The sequence below is a fragment of the Magnolia sinica genome, chromosome 17, assembly GCF_029962835.1.
Source record: "Magnolia sinica isolate HGM2019 chromosome 17, MsV1, whole genome shotgun sequence".
In the NCBI taxonomy this organism is placed as follows: Eukaryota; Viridiplantae; Streptophyta; class Magnoliopsida; order Magnoliales; family Magnoliaceae; genus Magnolia; species Magnolia sinica.
In genome coordinates this window covers 58,266,255-58,285,477 of record NC_080589.1, presented here as the reverse complement: position 1 = coordinate 58,285,477, position 19,223 = coordinate 58,266,255, and the positions used below count along the sequence as shown (strand labels likewise).

General features: G+C 44.3%; 1 protein-coding gene across 1 annotated transcript; it reads left to right on the top strand.

Moving 5' to 3' along the window:
* Positions 1-3,452: 3,452 nt before the first annotated feature.
* Positions 3,453-5,876, top strand: LOC131230542 (receptor-like protein EIX1). The gene has a single exon (XM_058226449.1). The coding sequence runs from the start codon at positions 3,453-3,455 to the stop codon at positions 5,874-5,876; it is 2,424 nt and encodes an 807-aa protein (XP_058082432.1).
* Positions 5,877-19,223: the final 13,347 nt, after the last annotated feature.

The window sequence follows — 19,223 nt, the reverse complement described above, 5'->3', positions numbered from 1 at the left end:
TTGAACGCGAAATGCATGCAAATGATCGTGAAGTGAAGGGAATTGACCACGAAATGCCTCGAAACGACCGTGAATCAACACGGAATTGTTTAGGATAACCGCGAAATGCATGGGAATGATCATGGTTTGAAGCGATTTGACCGCGAATGAATGCAAATGACCGTGAAGTGTGGGGAATTGACTACGAAATGCCTCGAAACGACCGTGAATCAACACGGAATAGTTTGGGATGACCGTGAAATGCATGAGAATTTCATGGTTTGAAGCGATTTGACCACGAAATGCATGCGAATGGCCGTGAAGTGAAGGGAATTGACTGTGAAATGCATGGAAATGACCGTGAATCAAAACGGAATCGCTGGGATTGACCATTAAATGCATGGAATTGATCGCGAAGTAGATGAAATGAATGAAATTGACCGCAAACTGATTGAAATTGACCGCGAAGCGAATGAAATGGATTTTCGACGATAGATCTAATGGAATCTTGAAAAATAACCAGGTTGGTTGGCTAAAGTAGCTTCTCCTACCCCAAAATCATATAGGGTACGTCAAGTAACTAATTTTGGTTTAGGAGATATTCTTGTTATATGAATAAAGAAATAAATGAAAAAAAGAGAGATTTTTTTTTTTATATGCTTATATATACATATTTATATAAATATGTATTAGAGAAAATTGTAGGTTGAGTAAATTTTTCTATGTAAAAAAATTAAAAATTAAAAATTAAAAATTAAAAAAATTCATAAACTGGCATAGACTACAGTTATGGCTACGGTTATAATTCGTAGTTATTGGTCATATCATCTTCGATATGTATCGAAAATTGCAGGATTTTTGAGGCAAACTCGCTAGACAGTTTTGGACCTTTTTCGATTAATCAAAAGACCTTCGATACATATAAAAGGACGTATCGAAGCGGCAAAGGCTACCGCTATGCTACGGTTATAATCCGTAGCTATAGAAAACATCGTAGCCATAAGTTCCTGGCCTATTTATTTATTATTATTTTATTTTTTACTTTTGTAATCCCCATCGCTTTTTGTGGGTCCTATGATGAGGTATGTGTTATATCCAAACCGTCCATATATTGGACGAACTCGTATTAAGGCTTGAGACGAAAAATGAGACAGATCTAGCTATCAAGTGGACCACACTGTAAAAGGCTCTGGAGGATTGACCGTCTACCATTGAAAACCTTTTAGGGGTCACAGAAGTTTTGGATCATTATGAATTTTTTTTCCCTCTTCATCCAAGCTTTTGTGACCTTATGAATAGATTGGATGGAAAATAAATGTTATGGTGGGCCCTACAAAATTTTTAACAGTGAAAATCAATTTTCCCGTTGCTCTTTGTGGTGCGGTCCAGTTGATCTTTGGATATGATTTTTTTTTGATAATGCTCCAAAATGATCTCGAAACATGGATAAATGTTGTGGATATAATAAATACGTAACTGTGGGGCCCATGTAACTTTGATATCTTTTGAACCGTTCGTACAACTCGGAGTTCGAGGAGTGTCAGCGCTCGTCTTCGAGCACCACCGATCCGCTTGACGGAACAAGCAGGGGCATTTTCGACCTTTGGCAAGCCAACCGTACAACTGGGGCGTATTCTCGCAAGGGAAAATGAGGTGGGCTTAGCCTCCTAAATGGGCCATAAATGGGTCGTACAGTCGCAAATTTCTCAAACACAAATATCAGCTTGATGGAAAACTTTTGACCCTTAGAAGTTTTTAATGGTGGGCGTGACTCTCTCCACTGTTTTCTGTGGTGGGGTCCACTCGAGTTTTGAATCTGATTCATTCTATGGCTCATGCCCTAAAATGATCTCTCCCAATTGATGTACGGTGTGGATACAAAACATCCATCATGGTGGGACCTACATAATTAGGTGACGCACTTTAGTAGCGAGTTTCCCTGCTCAACCCGTGCGCTGAATCCCCAAATGGAATGGAAGGAAGCGGATTGCGTAGTGTGTAACTCACTACGTTACCGTACTGAGTAAACTGTGTGGGGTCCACAGTTATTTATTTATTTTATCCACTCCGTTAATCCATGTTAACAGATAATTTTATGGCTTGAAACCAAAAACGAAGCAAATTAAAATCTCACGTGGAACACACCACAGGAAAAAGTTTGATTGAACCTCTACCATTGAAACTTTTTTGGAGGCCAAAGAAGTTTTGAATCAAGCTGATGTTTGTGGTTTCTCTTCATCCATGTCTTTGTGATCTTATGAACAGGTTGGATGACAAATAAAAATTACTTTGGACCCTAGGAAGGTTTCAACGGTGGAAATCATTATTCCACACTGTTTCCTGTGTAATGGTCCACTTGAGCTTTGGATTTACTTCGATTTTGGGATCAACCCCTGAAATTAGTAGTAAAAATGTATGGACGGTGTGGATAAACCAAATAAATTCATAGTGGGCCCTACTGAGTTTACTCAGTACGATAAAAGCGTACTGAGTAACTCCGTACGCAATCCGATTTCGTAACTCACTACGTTACCGTACTGAATAAACTCTGTAGGGTCCACCATGATTTATGTATTTTATCGGCTGTCCATAAATTTTATCAGATAATTTTAAGTCCTAAGACAAAAAATGAAGCATATACATTTAAATCCACACCATAGGGAACAGTTGAATTGAACGTTTACCATTAAAAATTCCTCGAGGGCTACAAAAATTTTGAATCAAGCTTATATTTGTGTTTTCTCTTCATCCATGATTGTGTGATCTTATGGACAAGTTGGATGACAAATAACCATCACTGTAGGGCCTAGCAAGGTTTCAACGGTGGAAATCATTATCCCCACTGTTTACAGTGGTATGATCCACTTGCTATTTTGATATACTTCAATTTTGGGCTCAACCCCTTAAATTAGATGGAAAAACGGATGGACGGCCTGCATAGAACACATACATACAAGGTGGGCCCAACTGAGTTTACTTGGTACGGTAAGAGCAAGAGCGCACCGTAATCAGTACGCAATCCGATATCCAAATAAAACCGTGTGGTGCCGTTAGACTTTTCCTGAAATGTAAATTTTTTTTATTATATTAAAAAAAAGTCGGTGATGTGGCACTTACAGTGACATGGACCAATAATAATATTGGATTCTGTTTCCACGAAACAGAGGATCCACACTCTCAATGATATAGCGATGAGTCCGGATCCTCTGTTTTCAGGTCAACACAGAATTCCTGATACCCAAATTCTCATCGGTCAACGTCACCACTTACTAAAAAAATAAAAATAATAAAAAACAGCTTCGGACGCCAAACCATTAGGGTAACGGGAATTCTCTTTTGACCTGATAACAGAGGATCCCGACTCGCTATAGCGATCCCTACTCGGTCGGACCCACACGTTGTTTCCTCGTTCTCTCTAAATTTCACCTTCAAATGGTAGTTTGCTGTGAAAAAAGCATCAATTGGAGATAGCAATGGATAGATCAGTTCATCTTTTTATTCTTTTGCTATGGTTTCTATGCTCTGAAACCATCCAATTCTGTTCTTGCAATGGAGATTCGAGGGCAGTTTGCATAGAAAGAGAGAGGCAAGCCCTTCTAAAGTTCAAAGAAGGTCTTACAGATCCCATGAAATTGCTATCTTCATGGGTGGGCCATGATTGCAGCAGATGGAGAGGAGTCGTCTGCAACAACAGAACAGGGCATGTCGTCAAGCTTGACCTCCGAAACCCACGTCCATTCAACATCTACTATTACGACAGGTGGACTTTGGGCGGTGAGATACTTCCTTCTTTACTCGAGTTGAGGCATTTGAACTACCTAGACCTGAGCATGAACGATTTCAAAGGGATCGGCATCCCAGACTGGATAGGTTCGTTCAAGAAACTGAAATATCTTAACCTCTCCAGATCAGGTTTTGGTGGAGCAATCCCTCATCAGCTTGGTAATTTGTCGAGCTTGCGTTTTCTTGATCTCAATAACGACCTCAGTGTGTATTCGCATTATCTTGATCTTCCTGAATTGGATGCCAACAATCTTCAATGGCTCTCGCCTCTTTCTTCCCTGCTATTCCTTGACATGGGACTAGTGAAGCTTCGTATGGCAACTGATTGGCTACAAGTAACCAATACTCTTCCTTTGTTGGAAGAGTTACGGTTAGCCAATTGCCAACTTCCCAACGTTCCTGCTTCCCTTCCACATGTTAATTTCACTCGTCTTTCCGTTCTCGATCTTTCTTCCAACTCCATCGGCTCAAAGATGCCTGCTTGGTTGTTTAATTTGAGCAGTCTTCTTTTTCTTGATCTTTCTAGCAACTCGCTTCAGGGCCCTCTTCCAAATTTTCTTGGAGGATCTCTGTCCTTGAGAGAATTGCGTCTCAGTAATAACATGTTTAATGGAAGTCTTCCAGAAAATATTGGTGATAGGATGCCTGAATTGAATTTCCTGTCTCTTTCTCAGAATCAAATCGAAGGTGGAATCCCTCTCTCTGTGTGTAAAATGAAATATTTAGTAGTTCTTGATCTGTCACAAAATCAGTTATCATCACGAATCCCTAGCTGTTGGCAGGATTCGATGATAATAATGGTAATGGATTTAGGAAACAATAATCTATCCGGTGAAATTCCTGGCTCAATGGGTTCTTTACTTTTTCTCAAGTCATTGCACTTGAGAAACAATAACCTTTCTGGAGCAGTTCCTTCATCTTTGAAGAATTGCACCAGTTTGGTTTCACTTGATCTTAGTGGCAATCAATTCACTGGAAACATTCCTGTTTGGATTGGAGAAAGCCTAACTTCTTTGAGGTTTCTAATGCTTCGGTCGAACATGTTTTATGGAGACATTCCCCCCCAGTTATCACTTCTGAGTGCTCTTCAGCTCTTGGATCTCGCACAGAATAATCTATCAGGAACCATTCCCAGTAGTTTCGGCAACCTGAGTACAATGGCTGTTGAAAAGAGAAAGGTCGGACCTGTTTTGTATGACCTTTCTGGCACTATTGCGAAGATAACAAAGAAAAACAGAAGCGCAGTTGTGGTACCAATGATTTATTTGGACAGCTATCAAGAGAATATGATGATTGTTACAAAAAGAAATGAATTAGAATTTGGTAGAGTTATTGCAGAGGTAATCGGCTTGGATCTTTCAAACAACAATCTATCTGGTGAGATTCCTGAAGAACTTACGGGTCTTTCTGGATTGGGCTTCTTGAATTTATCGGGAAATCATTTGATGGGAATGATACCATGGAGTATCGGCAGATTGAAGGTACTAGAATCCCTGGATCTGTCAAGAAATCATCTCTCTGGTGTGATTCCTCCAAGCATGGCTGATTTAACCGTCCTAAGTAGGTTGAATCTGTCATACAACAACTTGACGGGAATGATACCAGGGAGTATCAGCAGATTGCAGGAACTAAAATTCCTGGATCTGTCAAGAAATCAGCTATCTGGTGTGATTCCTCCAAGCATGGCTGATTTAAGAGTCCTAAGTTGGTTGAATCTGTCATACAACAACTTGTCAGGGCCTATTCCATTCGAAGGACAATTTTTAAACTTTGATAACGCATCATTCATTGGCAATTACGATCTCTATTGTCCTTCACCTTTAAATCCCTGCCCCGATGATAGACAACATCAATATCTGAAGGTTGGTAGCAAGGATAGAGAAGAAGAAAGAGCCGATGCTAGTGAAATAATATTGTTTTGTACAAGCATAGAACTAGGATTTGTGGTTGGGTTTTGGGGATTCTGTGGCGTTTTAATTTTCAAGAAGCCTTGGAGGATTGCCTATTATGGATTCATGGACGACATGAAAGAAAGGTTCCTATCTACAGTGGAAAAAAAGATAGCGAGATTGCAAAGAAGGATATCCAGACAAAAACAAGGAGGCCAAGGGTGAGGAAGATTTGTGAGCATGTTTGATGTAGAATGTTTGTTTCTGATATTTTTAGTTTAATTTATTGACATATTGTAATTTCCATAAGACTCGTTTGATGCCTTAATTTCAAGTGTATTAAATAAAATAATGATGTTATTTTCATCTAATAAAATGGTGCAATGCCCAGCAAGAGGACTTACTCCGCATAGAAATCCAAATCAGCCGTATTAATAGACAACAGTTTCACAAAAGCTGTAGAATGGTTGGATGGAATGGAGACATTTGGTCCGTATGTTGCATCCCACTAATTTAATAAGGTGACCCACCATGAAAATTGGATGGTGCAAATATCAAGTTGATCTAACCATCATGTGAGCCATCAAATATATTGGAAGGCTTTTGGGCAGTGGTCCGTTGGGTAAGGGAGAGCTTTTAATCCAAATGACCTCAAAAGCCCCAAAATGAAAGTCTTTCTAAAATATTCCTTTTATGACTCTGAATAGCTTTTAAATTTTTAAAGAAACGAAACTGCCCTGCCTTGAGCACCATGCAAGTCAACCATGAGTGCTACAGGGGATACGGATTTCTTTACGTAAAGATCCTTAACTTAAGTGGGGCCCACTCTAATATTTGTGAGAAATCCACTCCATCCATCTATTTTTAAAGCTTATTTTAGGACATTTTACAAAAAAATGATCCAAATCCAAGACTCAAGTGGGCCATACGAGAGGGAAAACTGGGGAAAGAAATGCCTACTATCAAAACTGTGGAATTTAGATCAAGCTTATCTTTGTTTTTCCCCTTCATCTGGGCTTATTTGACCTAATCAATATATTGGATGTCAAGTAAATGGGCCTTAGGAGGATTTTAATAGTGGATATCCAATCACTATTGTTTTCCTCTGGTGTGGTTTACCTGAGATTTATATTCCTCTCATTTTTTGTATAAAGCATAAAATGATACGTAAAAATGGATGAAACACATACATCATGGTGGGGGAAGCGGATTGCGTTTGAGTAATTCAGTACCCTTAGTGTACTGAGTAAACCATGTGGGGTCCACTGTTATTTATTTATTTTATCCACTCTGTTAATACATTTTAACAGATAATTTTAAGTCTTGATGCCAAAATTGAAGAATATTCAAACCTCAAGTGGACCACACCACGGGAAACAGTTTGATTGAACCTCTACCATTGAAAAATTCATGGTTGTCATAGAAGTTTTGGATCAAGCTGATGTTTGTGTTTTCTCTTCATTCATGTCTTTGTGATCTTAAGAACTGGTTGGATGACAAATAAACATCACTGTGGGTCCTAGGAAGTTTTCAACGGTGGAAATCATTATTCCACACTGTTTCCTATGGCATGGTACTCTCTAGCTTTGGATAAGATTTTGGATCAACCCCTAAAATTAGCGGGAAAAAGGGATGGACAGTGTGGATAAACCACATACATTCACAGTGGGCCCGACTGAGTTTACTCAGTACGATAAAAGCCTACTGAGTAGCTCAGTACGCAATCCGATTTCCATGGTGGGACCGATAGAGCACCGACCAACAGCCACGCGGCTAGTGGTAGGGGGAGTAGCCAATCCGTTCCCCAGAAAGTCTTCCATATTGCTTCGTGCATATTTACTGCATGTCGATTTTTTAGATGGAGTCATTGCTTAAATCTAAGCTATTCGTCTACTTGACCGACGCAACGCTTTTCCTTTGGAAAGATTCCTGCCGACGACTTGGGTATGGATGGCAAGACTTTGACGTTTGTTTTTACTTAATCGATGAGAGATGGTTCCGCGAAATTTCCTTACAAGACGCGTCACCGACATTGGTCCCAATGGGCAAAAGTCCGTGGACCCTACCATGATTTATCTGTTTTATCCACGCAGGACATTCATTGGGCAAGCTAAAAATGAGGCAGATCCGAGGCATTGAAGATAATAATGCTCACCGTTGAAATCTTCTCACGGCCCACTAAAATATTTTTATTTATTTGCCTTCCAACATGTTCATGAGATCACATGGACTTCAGGAAAAGGAAAATACAGATACCACCTTGATCCAAAACTTCCATGGCCACCAAAAGTTTTCAATGGTAGACGATTCAATCCTAACAGTTTCCTGTAATGTGGTTCACTTGAGCATTAGATCTGCTTCATTTTTTGGCTATGCCCTAAAATTATTTGGCAAAATGAATATGCGGCATGGATGAAACACATATTGTTGGGGATAAAAAATACAAGTCCGCAGACTCGGACTTAATGCCTCGGGTCACAGAAGGATGTGTCAAGACCGAGGCATGATTCGCTAAACCAAGACAAAAGTTGAGTCGGTTCGGACGAGTCATCAGCGTCCCGGGCATGCATCGGGCGGACCACCTTGCCAGACCGACCATCGCTAGGACGAGCCTCATCCCGGATATCTCGGGATAAGATCTCCGACCCCGAAGCTCACGGGATCGGATGAAGGCTCAAGATGGGCACGATCCTATCTCCGTGATCCCAGGAGAAGATCCCGCGCTCAATATCAGGAAGAGAATCCTTGTGCGACAGAATGCCCCAGTAGCTATAAAAGAAGGACCCCGGTCACCTTGAGAGGTACGGAAAAAATCCTCTCTAAAAAGCTCCTCAATACTCTTAGACCCAGAATCCAGGCCTGACTTTGGCATCGGAGGGTCCCCTGCTCAAGCCAGGGTCTCCTTTGTCCCCTTTTTGTGCAGGTACGCGAAGGTCCAAGAGGAGGAACCGGACATTTGCATCAACAGCTTGGCGCCGTCTGTGGGAACGTACAAAAAGCCATCTCGTATCTCTATACTGATTCCAATGGTGATGACTAGAAGGACGGTCCCAGAAGAAGATTTGAATGAGAACGCGATTACAGGGCCAGCGGGTCCAATCGCCGTTCCCCCAGCCCAGAACCCACCTAACAACCGCCGACGAGGGGCGACCGGAACAAGCAACAATCAGCGGGGTCGCGACGATGGGCGGTTGGACAAGGAGGTTCAAGAAATCCGCTCCGATATGAATATGATGAAGCAGATGCTGGAACGAATGTATCAGCAGCAAATGCAGCCACTCCCGCATCCTCAAGGGGAGACAGCGCACGTACCGACGGCGGCGGTTGATCCTCGACCTTCCGCGCCGCAGTCTTTCCGGCCGAGCCAACCCCAAGGCGGATCAGAACCATCTCCAGCGCAGTCAGCCAACGCTTCCCTCCCCCCGACTGATCTTCGGCACGAGATAGAGCGAAGAAGGCGCAATCGCCCATCCATAGAAGGCACGGCAGAGAGTAGTGAACCTTGGAAAGCCGATATTCAAAAATTTAAAAGAGAAGTGCGGGAAGAAATGGCGAAAGAGATGGCAGACATAAAGCACGGCCGGAACGTATATCCGACCGGGTCCGAAGCGAAGTCATCCCCCTTTGTGGACTCGGTACTGAAAGCCCGGTTGACCGAGAGGTTTCGATTACCTCAAATCACTCCTTTCACCGGCAAGACCGACCCGACCGAGCATATTGAATGCTTCAGAACCTATATGGAGCTCCACGATGCCTCGGATGCGGTAATGTGCCGGGCCTTTTCTCTTACATTGACCGATGTAGCTCGACTGTGGTTCAAATAATTGAAACCAAAGTCCGTCAGTTCATTCGCTGAGCTGAGCGACGCCTTCCTTACCAACTTCATCGGCGGAAAGAAGAAATTGAAGCCCCCTGCACATCTGAACAACGTAGTTCAAAAGCAGGGAGAGCTACTGAAAGATTATATCAAGCGTTTTAATTTCGAATCCCTTCAGGTTCGAAAACATTCAGAAGAAACGGCTCTCAATGCGCTCATGCAAGGAGTTAGAGATAAGCCATTCCTGACCTCTCTAGACAAAACTCCGCCCGACACTCTGGCAGAATTTATGGCACGGTCGGATAAGTATGCGAATGCCGAGGAAGCGCGAATCCTGCGTGAAACCAAAACTTTGGCAAAAGAGTCGGCCAAAAAGGAAGCCGACTCGGCCGGAGGAAGGAAGCGCAAGGATGATCAGGAGCGTGATGAGCGAAGGTCAGGCAAACGGCCGGATCGAAAATTTTCCACATATACTCCCCTGAACAACACTCGGGAAGAAGTATTGATGGAAATAAAAAGCGAAGGCTTTGTTAACTGGCCCAGTAAGCTCAGGAGTAATCCTAATCGGCAGGACAAAGATAAATACTGCCATTATCACCGTGATCACGGACATAACACAAGTGATTGCCGTCACCTAAAAGAAGAGATCGAACGACTCATAAAAGACGGCCGACTCAGAGAACATATGGTTAAAGCTGGGGCAGCTGAGGCGCGCCCGACCGAGAGCCAGCCTATGGAAGAAATCCGGACGATTATCGGCGGTCCACAAGGTGGGGGCGACTCAAACAATGCACGAAGGAATCATGCAAGAAAACTTACTCAGCCTCAGTCCGAGCTCATGATCATAGATCGGCCGCCAAAGGAGAAGAAAAGAGAAAGATATTGCATCTCTTTCACAGAGGAAGATGCCCGAGGCATCTATCACCCCCACGATGACGCACTGATTGTCACCCTGACTATCGCTAACCGAAAGGTATTTCGGATACTCGTCGATACGGGGTCATCTGCAGACGTGTTATTTACCCAGGCGTTCGACAAAATGGGGATCGAACGGTCCACACTACGCCCAGTTCGGACCCCGTTGATCGGTTTTTCCGGAGGACAGGTACTGCCTGAAGGGATTGTCTCGTTGCCACTCACTGCTGGTAGTGCCCCATGTCAGACGACGATGATGGTTGACTTCTTGGTCGTCGATCAACCCTCAGTATACAACGCAATACTCGGCCGACCTTCATTGAGTCTCCTCCAGGCCGTGGTATCCACATACCATCTTTCAATGAAATTCCCGACCGAGTCGGGAGTCGGAATTGTCAAAGGAGACCAGCAGGATGCGAGGCGATGTTACATTATGGCCGTAAAAGGAGCCGCCGACAAAAGTCCGACCAACATATTAACGATCGAATCATTGGACCCTCGGGGCGAGAATTATGAACGAGGGCAGCCGGTCGAGGATCTTGTCTCGGTCCCCTTGGTCGAGACAGATGGATCCAAGAAGGTACGAATTGGCTCGTCTCTGCAGTCCCCTTTGAAAGAAAAGCTGACAGCCCTGCTCCGTAGGTACGCCGACGTCTTCGCCTGGAGTCATGAAGATATGCCCGGGATCGACCCCTCTGTGGTGACTCACCGACTCAACATCGATCCGTCGTATCTATCGATCCGACAGAAGCGGCAACCGCTCGGCCCTGAACGATACGCTATCATTGGAGAAAAAGTCAACAAACTCCTCCAGGCTAATTTCATAGAAGAAGTATACTATGCAGAGTGGGTCGCGAATGTCGTGCTCGTAAAGAAATCCAACGGGAAGTGGCGGGTCTGTATTGACTATACCGACTTAAATAAAGCCTGCCCAAAGGATAGCTTTCCGCTTCCAAGGATAGACCAGCTAGTGGATAGCACCGCCGGACATGAGCTCCTTAGCTTCATGGATGCTTATTCAGGATATAATCAAATTGCAATGCATAAGACAGATAAATCAAAAACTACCTTTGTCACCGACAAAGGCCTTTATTGTTACCGAGTGATGCCATTTGGTCTGAAGAATGCCGGCGCAACCTATCAAAGATTAGTTAATAAAATCTTTGCTCGGCTGATAGGCCGAACCATGGAAGTATATATTGATGACATGCTCGTCAAAAGTATACACGCGGCAGATCATGTGAATGATTTGGAAGAAATGTTTCTCACCCTACGAAAGTTTCGGATGAAGTTGAATCCCAATAAATGCGCTTTTGGGGTGCGCTCTGGAAAGTTCCTCGGTTTCTTGGTTAGTCAGCGAGGAATAGAGGCAAACCCTGAGAAGATAAAGGCTTTGATTGATATGGAATCCCCTAAAACCATAAAGGACATACAAAGGTTGACTGGACGAGTCGCAGCACTTAATCGGTTCCTGTCCAGAGCCACGGATAAATGTCTCCCTTTCTTCAGACAGTTGAAAGGAAGACAAACAATGGACTGGACGGAAGAATGTGAAGCGGCATTCCAACAATTAAAATCATGTCTCGGTTCTGCACCTCTCTTATCAAAGCCCGAATCGGGGGAGTCTTTGCTCCTTTACCTAGCGGTGTCCGAGGCAGCGGTTAGCTCGGCCTTGATACGAGAATCCGAAGGAAAGCAACTGCCGGTTTACTACGTCAGCAAAGCGTTATTGCCGGCAGAAACAAGATACCCAAGCCTGGAAAAAATGGCCTTGGCTTTAATCACTTCCTCTCGCCGACTCAGGCCGTACTTCCATGCCCATACCATCATCGTAATGACCGATCTTCCGCTTCGTCAGGTATTGCAGAAACCGGAAGCTTCCGGCCGACTCACGAAATGGGCCATCGAATTGAGTGAATTTGACATTCAATACAGACCGAAGGCAGCAATCAAAGGGCAAGCAGTAGCTGATTTTATCGCCGAAGGAACTCCACCGTTCGAGCTCCCGGTCAACGATATGACAAAAGATGTTGCAGTTCCAACAACAACCGCTCCCCCGACCCTTACCTGCCCTATTCCCTGGAAACTATTTGTCGACGGTTCTTCCAACTCGAAGGCAAGTGGGGCTGGGGTTGTGCTGGAAACCCCCGATCATACCTATATACAGTATGCCTTACGACTTGGATTCCAAGCGTCGAACAATACGGCGGAATATGAAGCGTTGTTACTCGGCCTCCGTCTCGCCGCTAGCTTGGAGGTCACGCACCTCAGTGTTTTCAGCGACTCTCAGTTGGTTGTTAATCAAGTTACCGGTGTATACCAGACACGGAAAGAGCAGTTAAGGGCATACATGCAGAAAGCGAAAGAACTTATCAACGGATTTCAACTCTGTCGTGTCACTCGGATCCCTCGTACGGAAAATAGCAAAGCCGATTTGTTAGCAAAGCTCGCCTCAGCCGATGAAGATGAAATACCCAGGTCCGTCCCTGTCGAATACGTCGATAGGCCGAGTATAGATGAACCAATTAGCGAGGCCGTCAATACAATCAACTCGGAACCATCCTGGATCGATCCAATCCGCCAATACCTTGACGAAGGAAAGTTGCCTGAGGATCGCGCCGAGGCTCGACGAATTAAGATCCGAGCCTCCCGTTACACCATACTCAACGGAACAAATCTTCTCTAAAAAGCTCCTCAATACTCTTAGACCCAGAATCCAGGCCTGACTTTGGCATCGGAGGGTCCCCTGCTCAAGCCAGGGTCTCCTTTGTCCCCTTTTTGTGCAGGTACACGAAGGTCCAAGAGGAGGAACCGGACATTTGCATCAACAGCTTGCTCGTCCATCTCCCAGCGACCACATGCCCAGAACCAATGCTCTCTCCAATGTTTGTTGGAAGTGGGAGGGTCAGTGATCAGGGAACCGCCTCCGCCTCGCCAGGCAGCGAAGACGTAGAAGCCAGGGTAGTTCGGATTCACCCGCACTTGGTACAGGTGGAGAAATTCGTCGACTATAAGCGGTGGCTGTTCTATCTCGGCCCACAACACCGCACACCCGAATAAGTTCCTCCACCCATTCGGGACTATCTGCCCCGGGGCAATCTGAATGCGAGACAATACTCCCCGGACGATGGCCTGAAGGGGCAGACGCAAGCCGCATTGCATTGACACTTGGTAAATGGCGACCGCCCCAGCAGGAGGGTGATCCGGCAAGTCATTTGGACGGGGGAGATAGGTGATGACCGATTCGGGGATGTGATACCCGATTCGGATTCTGTCTAAGTCCGCCTCAGTTAAAACTGAGGGAACCGGACCGCTTAAATCTTCCCCCGATCCTTCTCCTTCAGACTCGGCATGCGCCGGTTCATCAACGGGAACTGGGTCGGAGGTTCCCTCGGCAATCAACATTTCATCTTCTTCCTCCTCATCTTCCTCCATGCCCCTTGGGTAGTTAGGCCTTTCCGGGCGGGTTAATAAAGACGACCCACCACGAGAAGGAACAACAGAAGCAGGGCGCTCCGCCGGAGCTTCAGGGACTCTCTCAGATAGAAAAGCAGCGTTGGCATCCACTGCTATCTCCGTCAGTAAGGAAGGCGATTCCGCAACATTCCAAAAACGTTGCGCTTCGCCTTCGTCTCCGGAAGCTCCCCCCTGGGGACTTCGAGAACCCCTATCCGCCATTATTATCTAATAGAGAGGAAGGAGAAACTCACCGGAGGGAGAAAGGAAAACGGAAATGGCGGAAGGAAGCGCTGACGGTTAAGAGAGAGGAAAGGAAGAAAATGAAAGACTGAGAAGGCTCCAAAGGGAATGAAAAGTAGGAACGGCAATAGAAGTTTAAAATCCGGGACCCCCACCAATTTATAAGATTGCCATACGGCGGGAGTAATTAATGAGGAAATGATTCGACGCCTGCATCGATTCCCCCACTCGACACGTGGCGCTCGTCGACTGACGACAATAATGCCCTTGCTACGTGTCCAACCCTCATTGGCGGGATGAGCGATTTGACGGCTGACGGCGCATGCAATGTCAGGAACCGAACCGCCTCCCGTCAAAGGCGACATGGAACGCATTAAATGACTACCTACTGTCTCGGACTGGGTTGTGAACCGACTCAAAACTCGCTACTCCTAAGTGTCATGTGAAACGCACGGAGTAAGGGGGGCTTACTGTTGGGGATAAAAAATACAAGTCCGCAGACTCGGACTTAATGCCTCGGGTCACAGAAGGATGTGTCAAGACCGAGGCATGATTCGCTAAACCGAGACAAAGGTTGAGTCGGTTCGGACGAGTCATCGGCGTCCCGGGTATGCATCGGGCGGACCACCTTGCCAGACCAACCATCGCTAAGACGAGCCTCATCCCGGATATCTTGGGATAAGATCTCCGACCCCGTAGCTCACGGGATCGGATGAAGGCTCAAGATGGGCACGATCCTATCTCCGTGATCCCAGGAGAAGATCCCGTGCTCAATATCAGGAAGAGAATCCTTGTGAGACAGAATGCCCTAGTAGCTATAAAAGAAGGACCCCGGTCACCTTGAGAGGTACGGAACAAATCTTCTCTAAAAAGCTCCTCAATACTCTTAGACCCAGAATCTAGGCCTGACTTTGGCATCGGAGGGTCCCCTGCTCAAGCCAGGGTCTCCTTTGTCCCCTTTTTGTGCAGGTACACGAAGGTCCAAGAGGAGGAACCGGACATTTGCATCAACACATATCATAATGAGGCCGACAGAGTTTTGTCAAGTCTACACAGAACCTACCATGGGTGATGTGTTCTACACTACACAATCCGAGTCCTATAAAGGGAAGCAGATTGTGTCCCAACCGTGGTTGGACGTGCCCACCATGATTTATCTGTTCATCCGTGCTGTTGATCCATTTTCTTAGATCATTTTAAAGTATGACATAAAAAATGAAGCAGATCCAACATCCAAGTGGACCTGACAAGAGATGACTCTTGCATTTAATGTATCTTGATTTAATAATGCTTTGTGCATTTATTGCCACGGAAGCTCACTATTTGGTGTGATGTACTTTGGGTTGGATCGACTTTATTTTTTAGTTAGTATCTTAAAATGCTTCCAGTATATGGATGAGCTACGACGATAATAGATGAATAGATAAATCACTGTGGCCCCACCGGAGCCCTGGTGGGACAGCATATTGTCCAACTGGGGTTCGGATACAATCCACTTCCCTATGAACGAGTTAGACAGCACATAACACCGTTACAAACCCCAACAATGCTTTAGTACCGACTCCAAATCCTCGACTGATTTGTAAGATTCAAATTATTTGGTTATAAAGACTTGCTTTCTACGTGGCATGGGTGGGTTTGATCTGACCGTGGATGCGAGGTTTCACTGCGGGGGTGCTTGGCACATGGTATTGGGAAGGACTAGGTGCGATGGGATTAAAAAAACATAATTATTACATCTGGCTGGGATTGTCCTCTATTACCATGGGATAAGCTTAATTTCATGCTATGTTTGTAATACAATGGTACATTGAATGGATATACTCACCATCATTTGAAACTATTGAAAATAACAAATGTGTTATATCCAAACTGTTCATCTGTTTTGTAACCTCATTTTATGGCATGAGTGTAAAAACGAGGCAGATCCAAAACTTATGTGGCCCCAAAGAAGTTTTCAGCCGTAGGTATTCAATCCCCGCTGCTTTCTATGGAAGGGTCCACTTGAGCTTTAGATCTACCTGATTTTTTGGCCCATGCTCTAAAATAATCTCAAAAATGGTAGACGGTGTGGATATAGCCCACAAATCATGGTGGGACCTACACAACTTGCTAACATTGAGTGCAACTGGCACGGACGGATTCAATTCCATCTAATCTAATTCCAAGCTTTTCACGTCTACCCAAATATTGAGTGGAATTAGCAGGGGACCAAATGCAATTCCATCCCACCCAATCCCATCAAATACCATGCGCCAAACGCCCCATTACTGATTCATTGACCATGGACTGCTAATTGTCCTCTGGATTGCAGGGACCAAGCTTTAGTGGGGTTGACTTTTACATTTGGGACCTCTAATTTTTAGAGATTACACTCGACCTTCTTTACTTGGATTGCGTGAGGAAAAGAGTTGGAGTAAACTCCCCTGGTCTCCATTTCTTTATTGGGAAACTTGAGAAATCCTTTGATGATTTGGCTTGTACGATTAGTTGAAAAACACATAGTTTGCTAGGGAGAGAGAACATGTGTCATGTCATTTAGCATTCGATCTTTTTAAGCTCTTTAATCACATAGTTTGCTAGGGAGAGAGAACATGTGTCATGTCATTTAATATTCGATCTTTTTAAGCTCTTTAATGGAGGGAATTCTTTGATTCATTGGAACCATTATGAATTTCTCTTCGAAAACCTGATTAAAGATCTTGATGGGATAACTTACGTTGAAAGAGTATCATTTGCTAACTTTGAATACATTTTTATCGTGACCCGAAATTCAGAATTTGAACAAGGTGACCCTGATCCAAGTTCTAGGATGTGAACTACAATTTCATGCATTCATATATCATATTCACATTCAATTCTTCACATATCTAAACCAATTATTATTAAATTATTCAAAACATAATAATTACAATTAAAACTTTAACTTAATATATCAACAATCCAAAATCCTCTACTATTACTTAATCCTCCCATAATCATCTACTTTATTATTATTATTTTTTTACAAGTTCTCAAAATAAAAATAAAAATAAAAATAAAGTCCATGATATAATGAAAGCAGCCATCCTAGTATTCTTCTATTTCTACTTATTGAGGGTCAAGTACTGCATGTTAGACTCCAATTATTACTTGGATTTATGAACATGATGCCGTTTAATGCCCTATATTAATCGTGTTTGTGATGCAGGATGTATTTAGGAGCTTGGACTGAAAAAGGGTACCAAAAGCGTAGTTTTGATGCTCATAAATCATCAAGGCAAGGGATGGACTCCAGGAGACCAAGATCGATGGGTTTCAACGTCAGAGATCTGGAAAAACCAAGCCGGTCACGTTAAACGGGCCAGAACGTCAGTTAGAATGCAAGATCATAAGGTTTTCACCATCCGTTCAGCTCGAAACTTCATATATGGCCTGAGGATCATAAATTAACCGTAAACGTCAATTTTCAGCCATTGGATCCTTGTGGAAGTGACCCAATGGACAGATCAGCCCTTAAATCTGGATTTGGCGCCTACCTGACATCTGGATATGCTTCAAACTTGAGCTTAACCCCTTAAATTAGATAAGCGGATGGACGGAGTAGATTGCTCAAAAAATAATGAGGTGGGTCCCAATCCATGTGGCGAACTACGCATCGGGTGTACACCTGTCTTGCATCCGATCTAGGAAACGGTCAAACCCGTTTTGACCCACAGATCCTTCTTCCCGGATCTGTTGCACAGGACATCTGCAGATGGGTTTTGTGCACCACGATCTCGATTTACATGATCAATCTGGTCCTGTTCAGTAGAATCAGACAAATGGTCTGACCTAGACCACGTAAACGTTGCCAAGAATGCGGACAAAAATCGCCCTCGCCATATTGGATATCTGAACCATCACTGTGTGATTGTCTCGATGGGTCATGACCATAAGGAATCAAAACCTCCTTCACTAAGATCTCTTAACAGAATTAATGGACGTGGTGGATTTCTCATTCGACGGAGTGTGTGGACCCCACTCACACCACCAACCCATCTCTCCTTCAAAAGAAACGCAGACTCTGTTTCTGGCATGAAACAGAGCGTGCGGAGGCAATTCCGTGGGCCATCACCCTAGCCCACATGCCCGATCCGGACCGTTCATTGTATCCAGACAAGAATTTTGACCAAAACCTCTAACTTCCTTGCAACCATGCATACAGATAAGATTGCTAGTGTTGGATCGGTAGTGTTGAAGCTTTCGCCGAACGTTGATTCACTCGGTGGCCCACCAAAAGTTCTGATTCTCTTCAAAATTGGAATGATGTGCTAAATCAACCTCACAGAGCTAATGGACAGCTCTGTTGAGGTGTGAAGTCACTAAGTGGACCCCACCAACCTCAGCCATGAGAACGGAAATTTCTGTTTTCTTGCAGCTCTGTTCGTGGAAACCAAAAGCTATCCGCATTTTGCGGGCGGCTGTGGGCCACCATTACGAGCTATCTCTCTAATCCACACCATCCATCATGAAGTTGTTGAAGTGATAAAGTCCCTTAATATACATTGATACTCCACACTCTGACAGCTTACGCTTTTGGAGTGAATGGTTGTTTAACATGGTATCAAAGCAGAAGGTCCTATGTTTGAATCTCGAGAGCAGCAAATATGCCTTGCTAATATATTATTCTCCCACAGGGGGTCAAGAAAATCAAGTCCGGCCTAGGGATCAGGAAATTAAGCCCGGCCTATTTATAGGGTGAGTGTCGCTCCACCTTCGTCAATATGTTCCCGTGTGGAGTTCCCACCTCGCACGTGTGGGGGGGATGTTGAAGTGATAAAGTCCCTTGATATACATTGATACACCACACTTTGACAGCCTAAGCTTTTGGAGTAAATGGTTGTTTGACAGAAGTTTAGTTAAAAATGCCCTAGGGGACGTTTCCTTTTTGTGATAGAAAGTAAGAAAGACGGGGATTACATCTCTGATTCCCCGATGTGAAAATCCTTACGTACGGCAGGAGATTCTTCACCTGGCTATGTATGTAGGGACTCGGTTCTTCACCAACTGCATATATCTGTCCTCTCCACCGATAGTTCCCTCTTATAAAAGAAAAAGAAGAGAGAGAGAGAGAGAGAGAGAGAGAGAGAGAGAGAATCATCCTTGGACGTGAGCAGCCA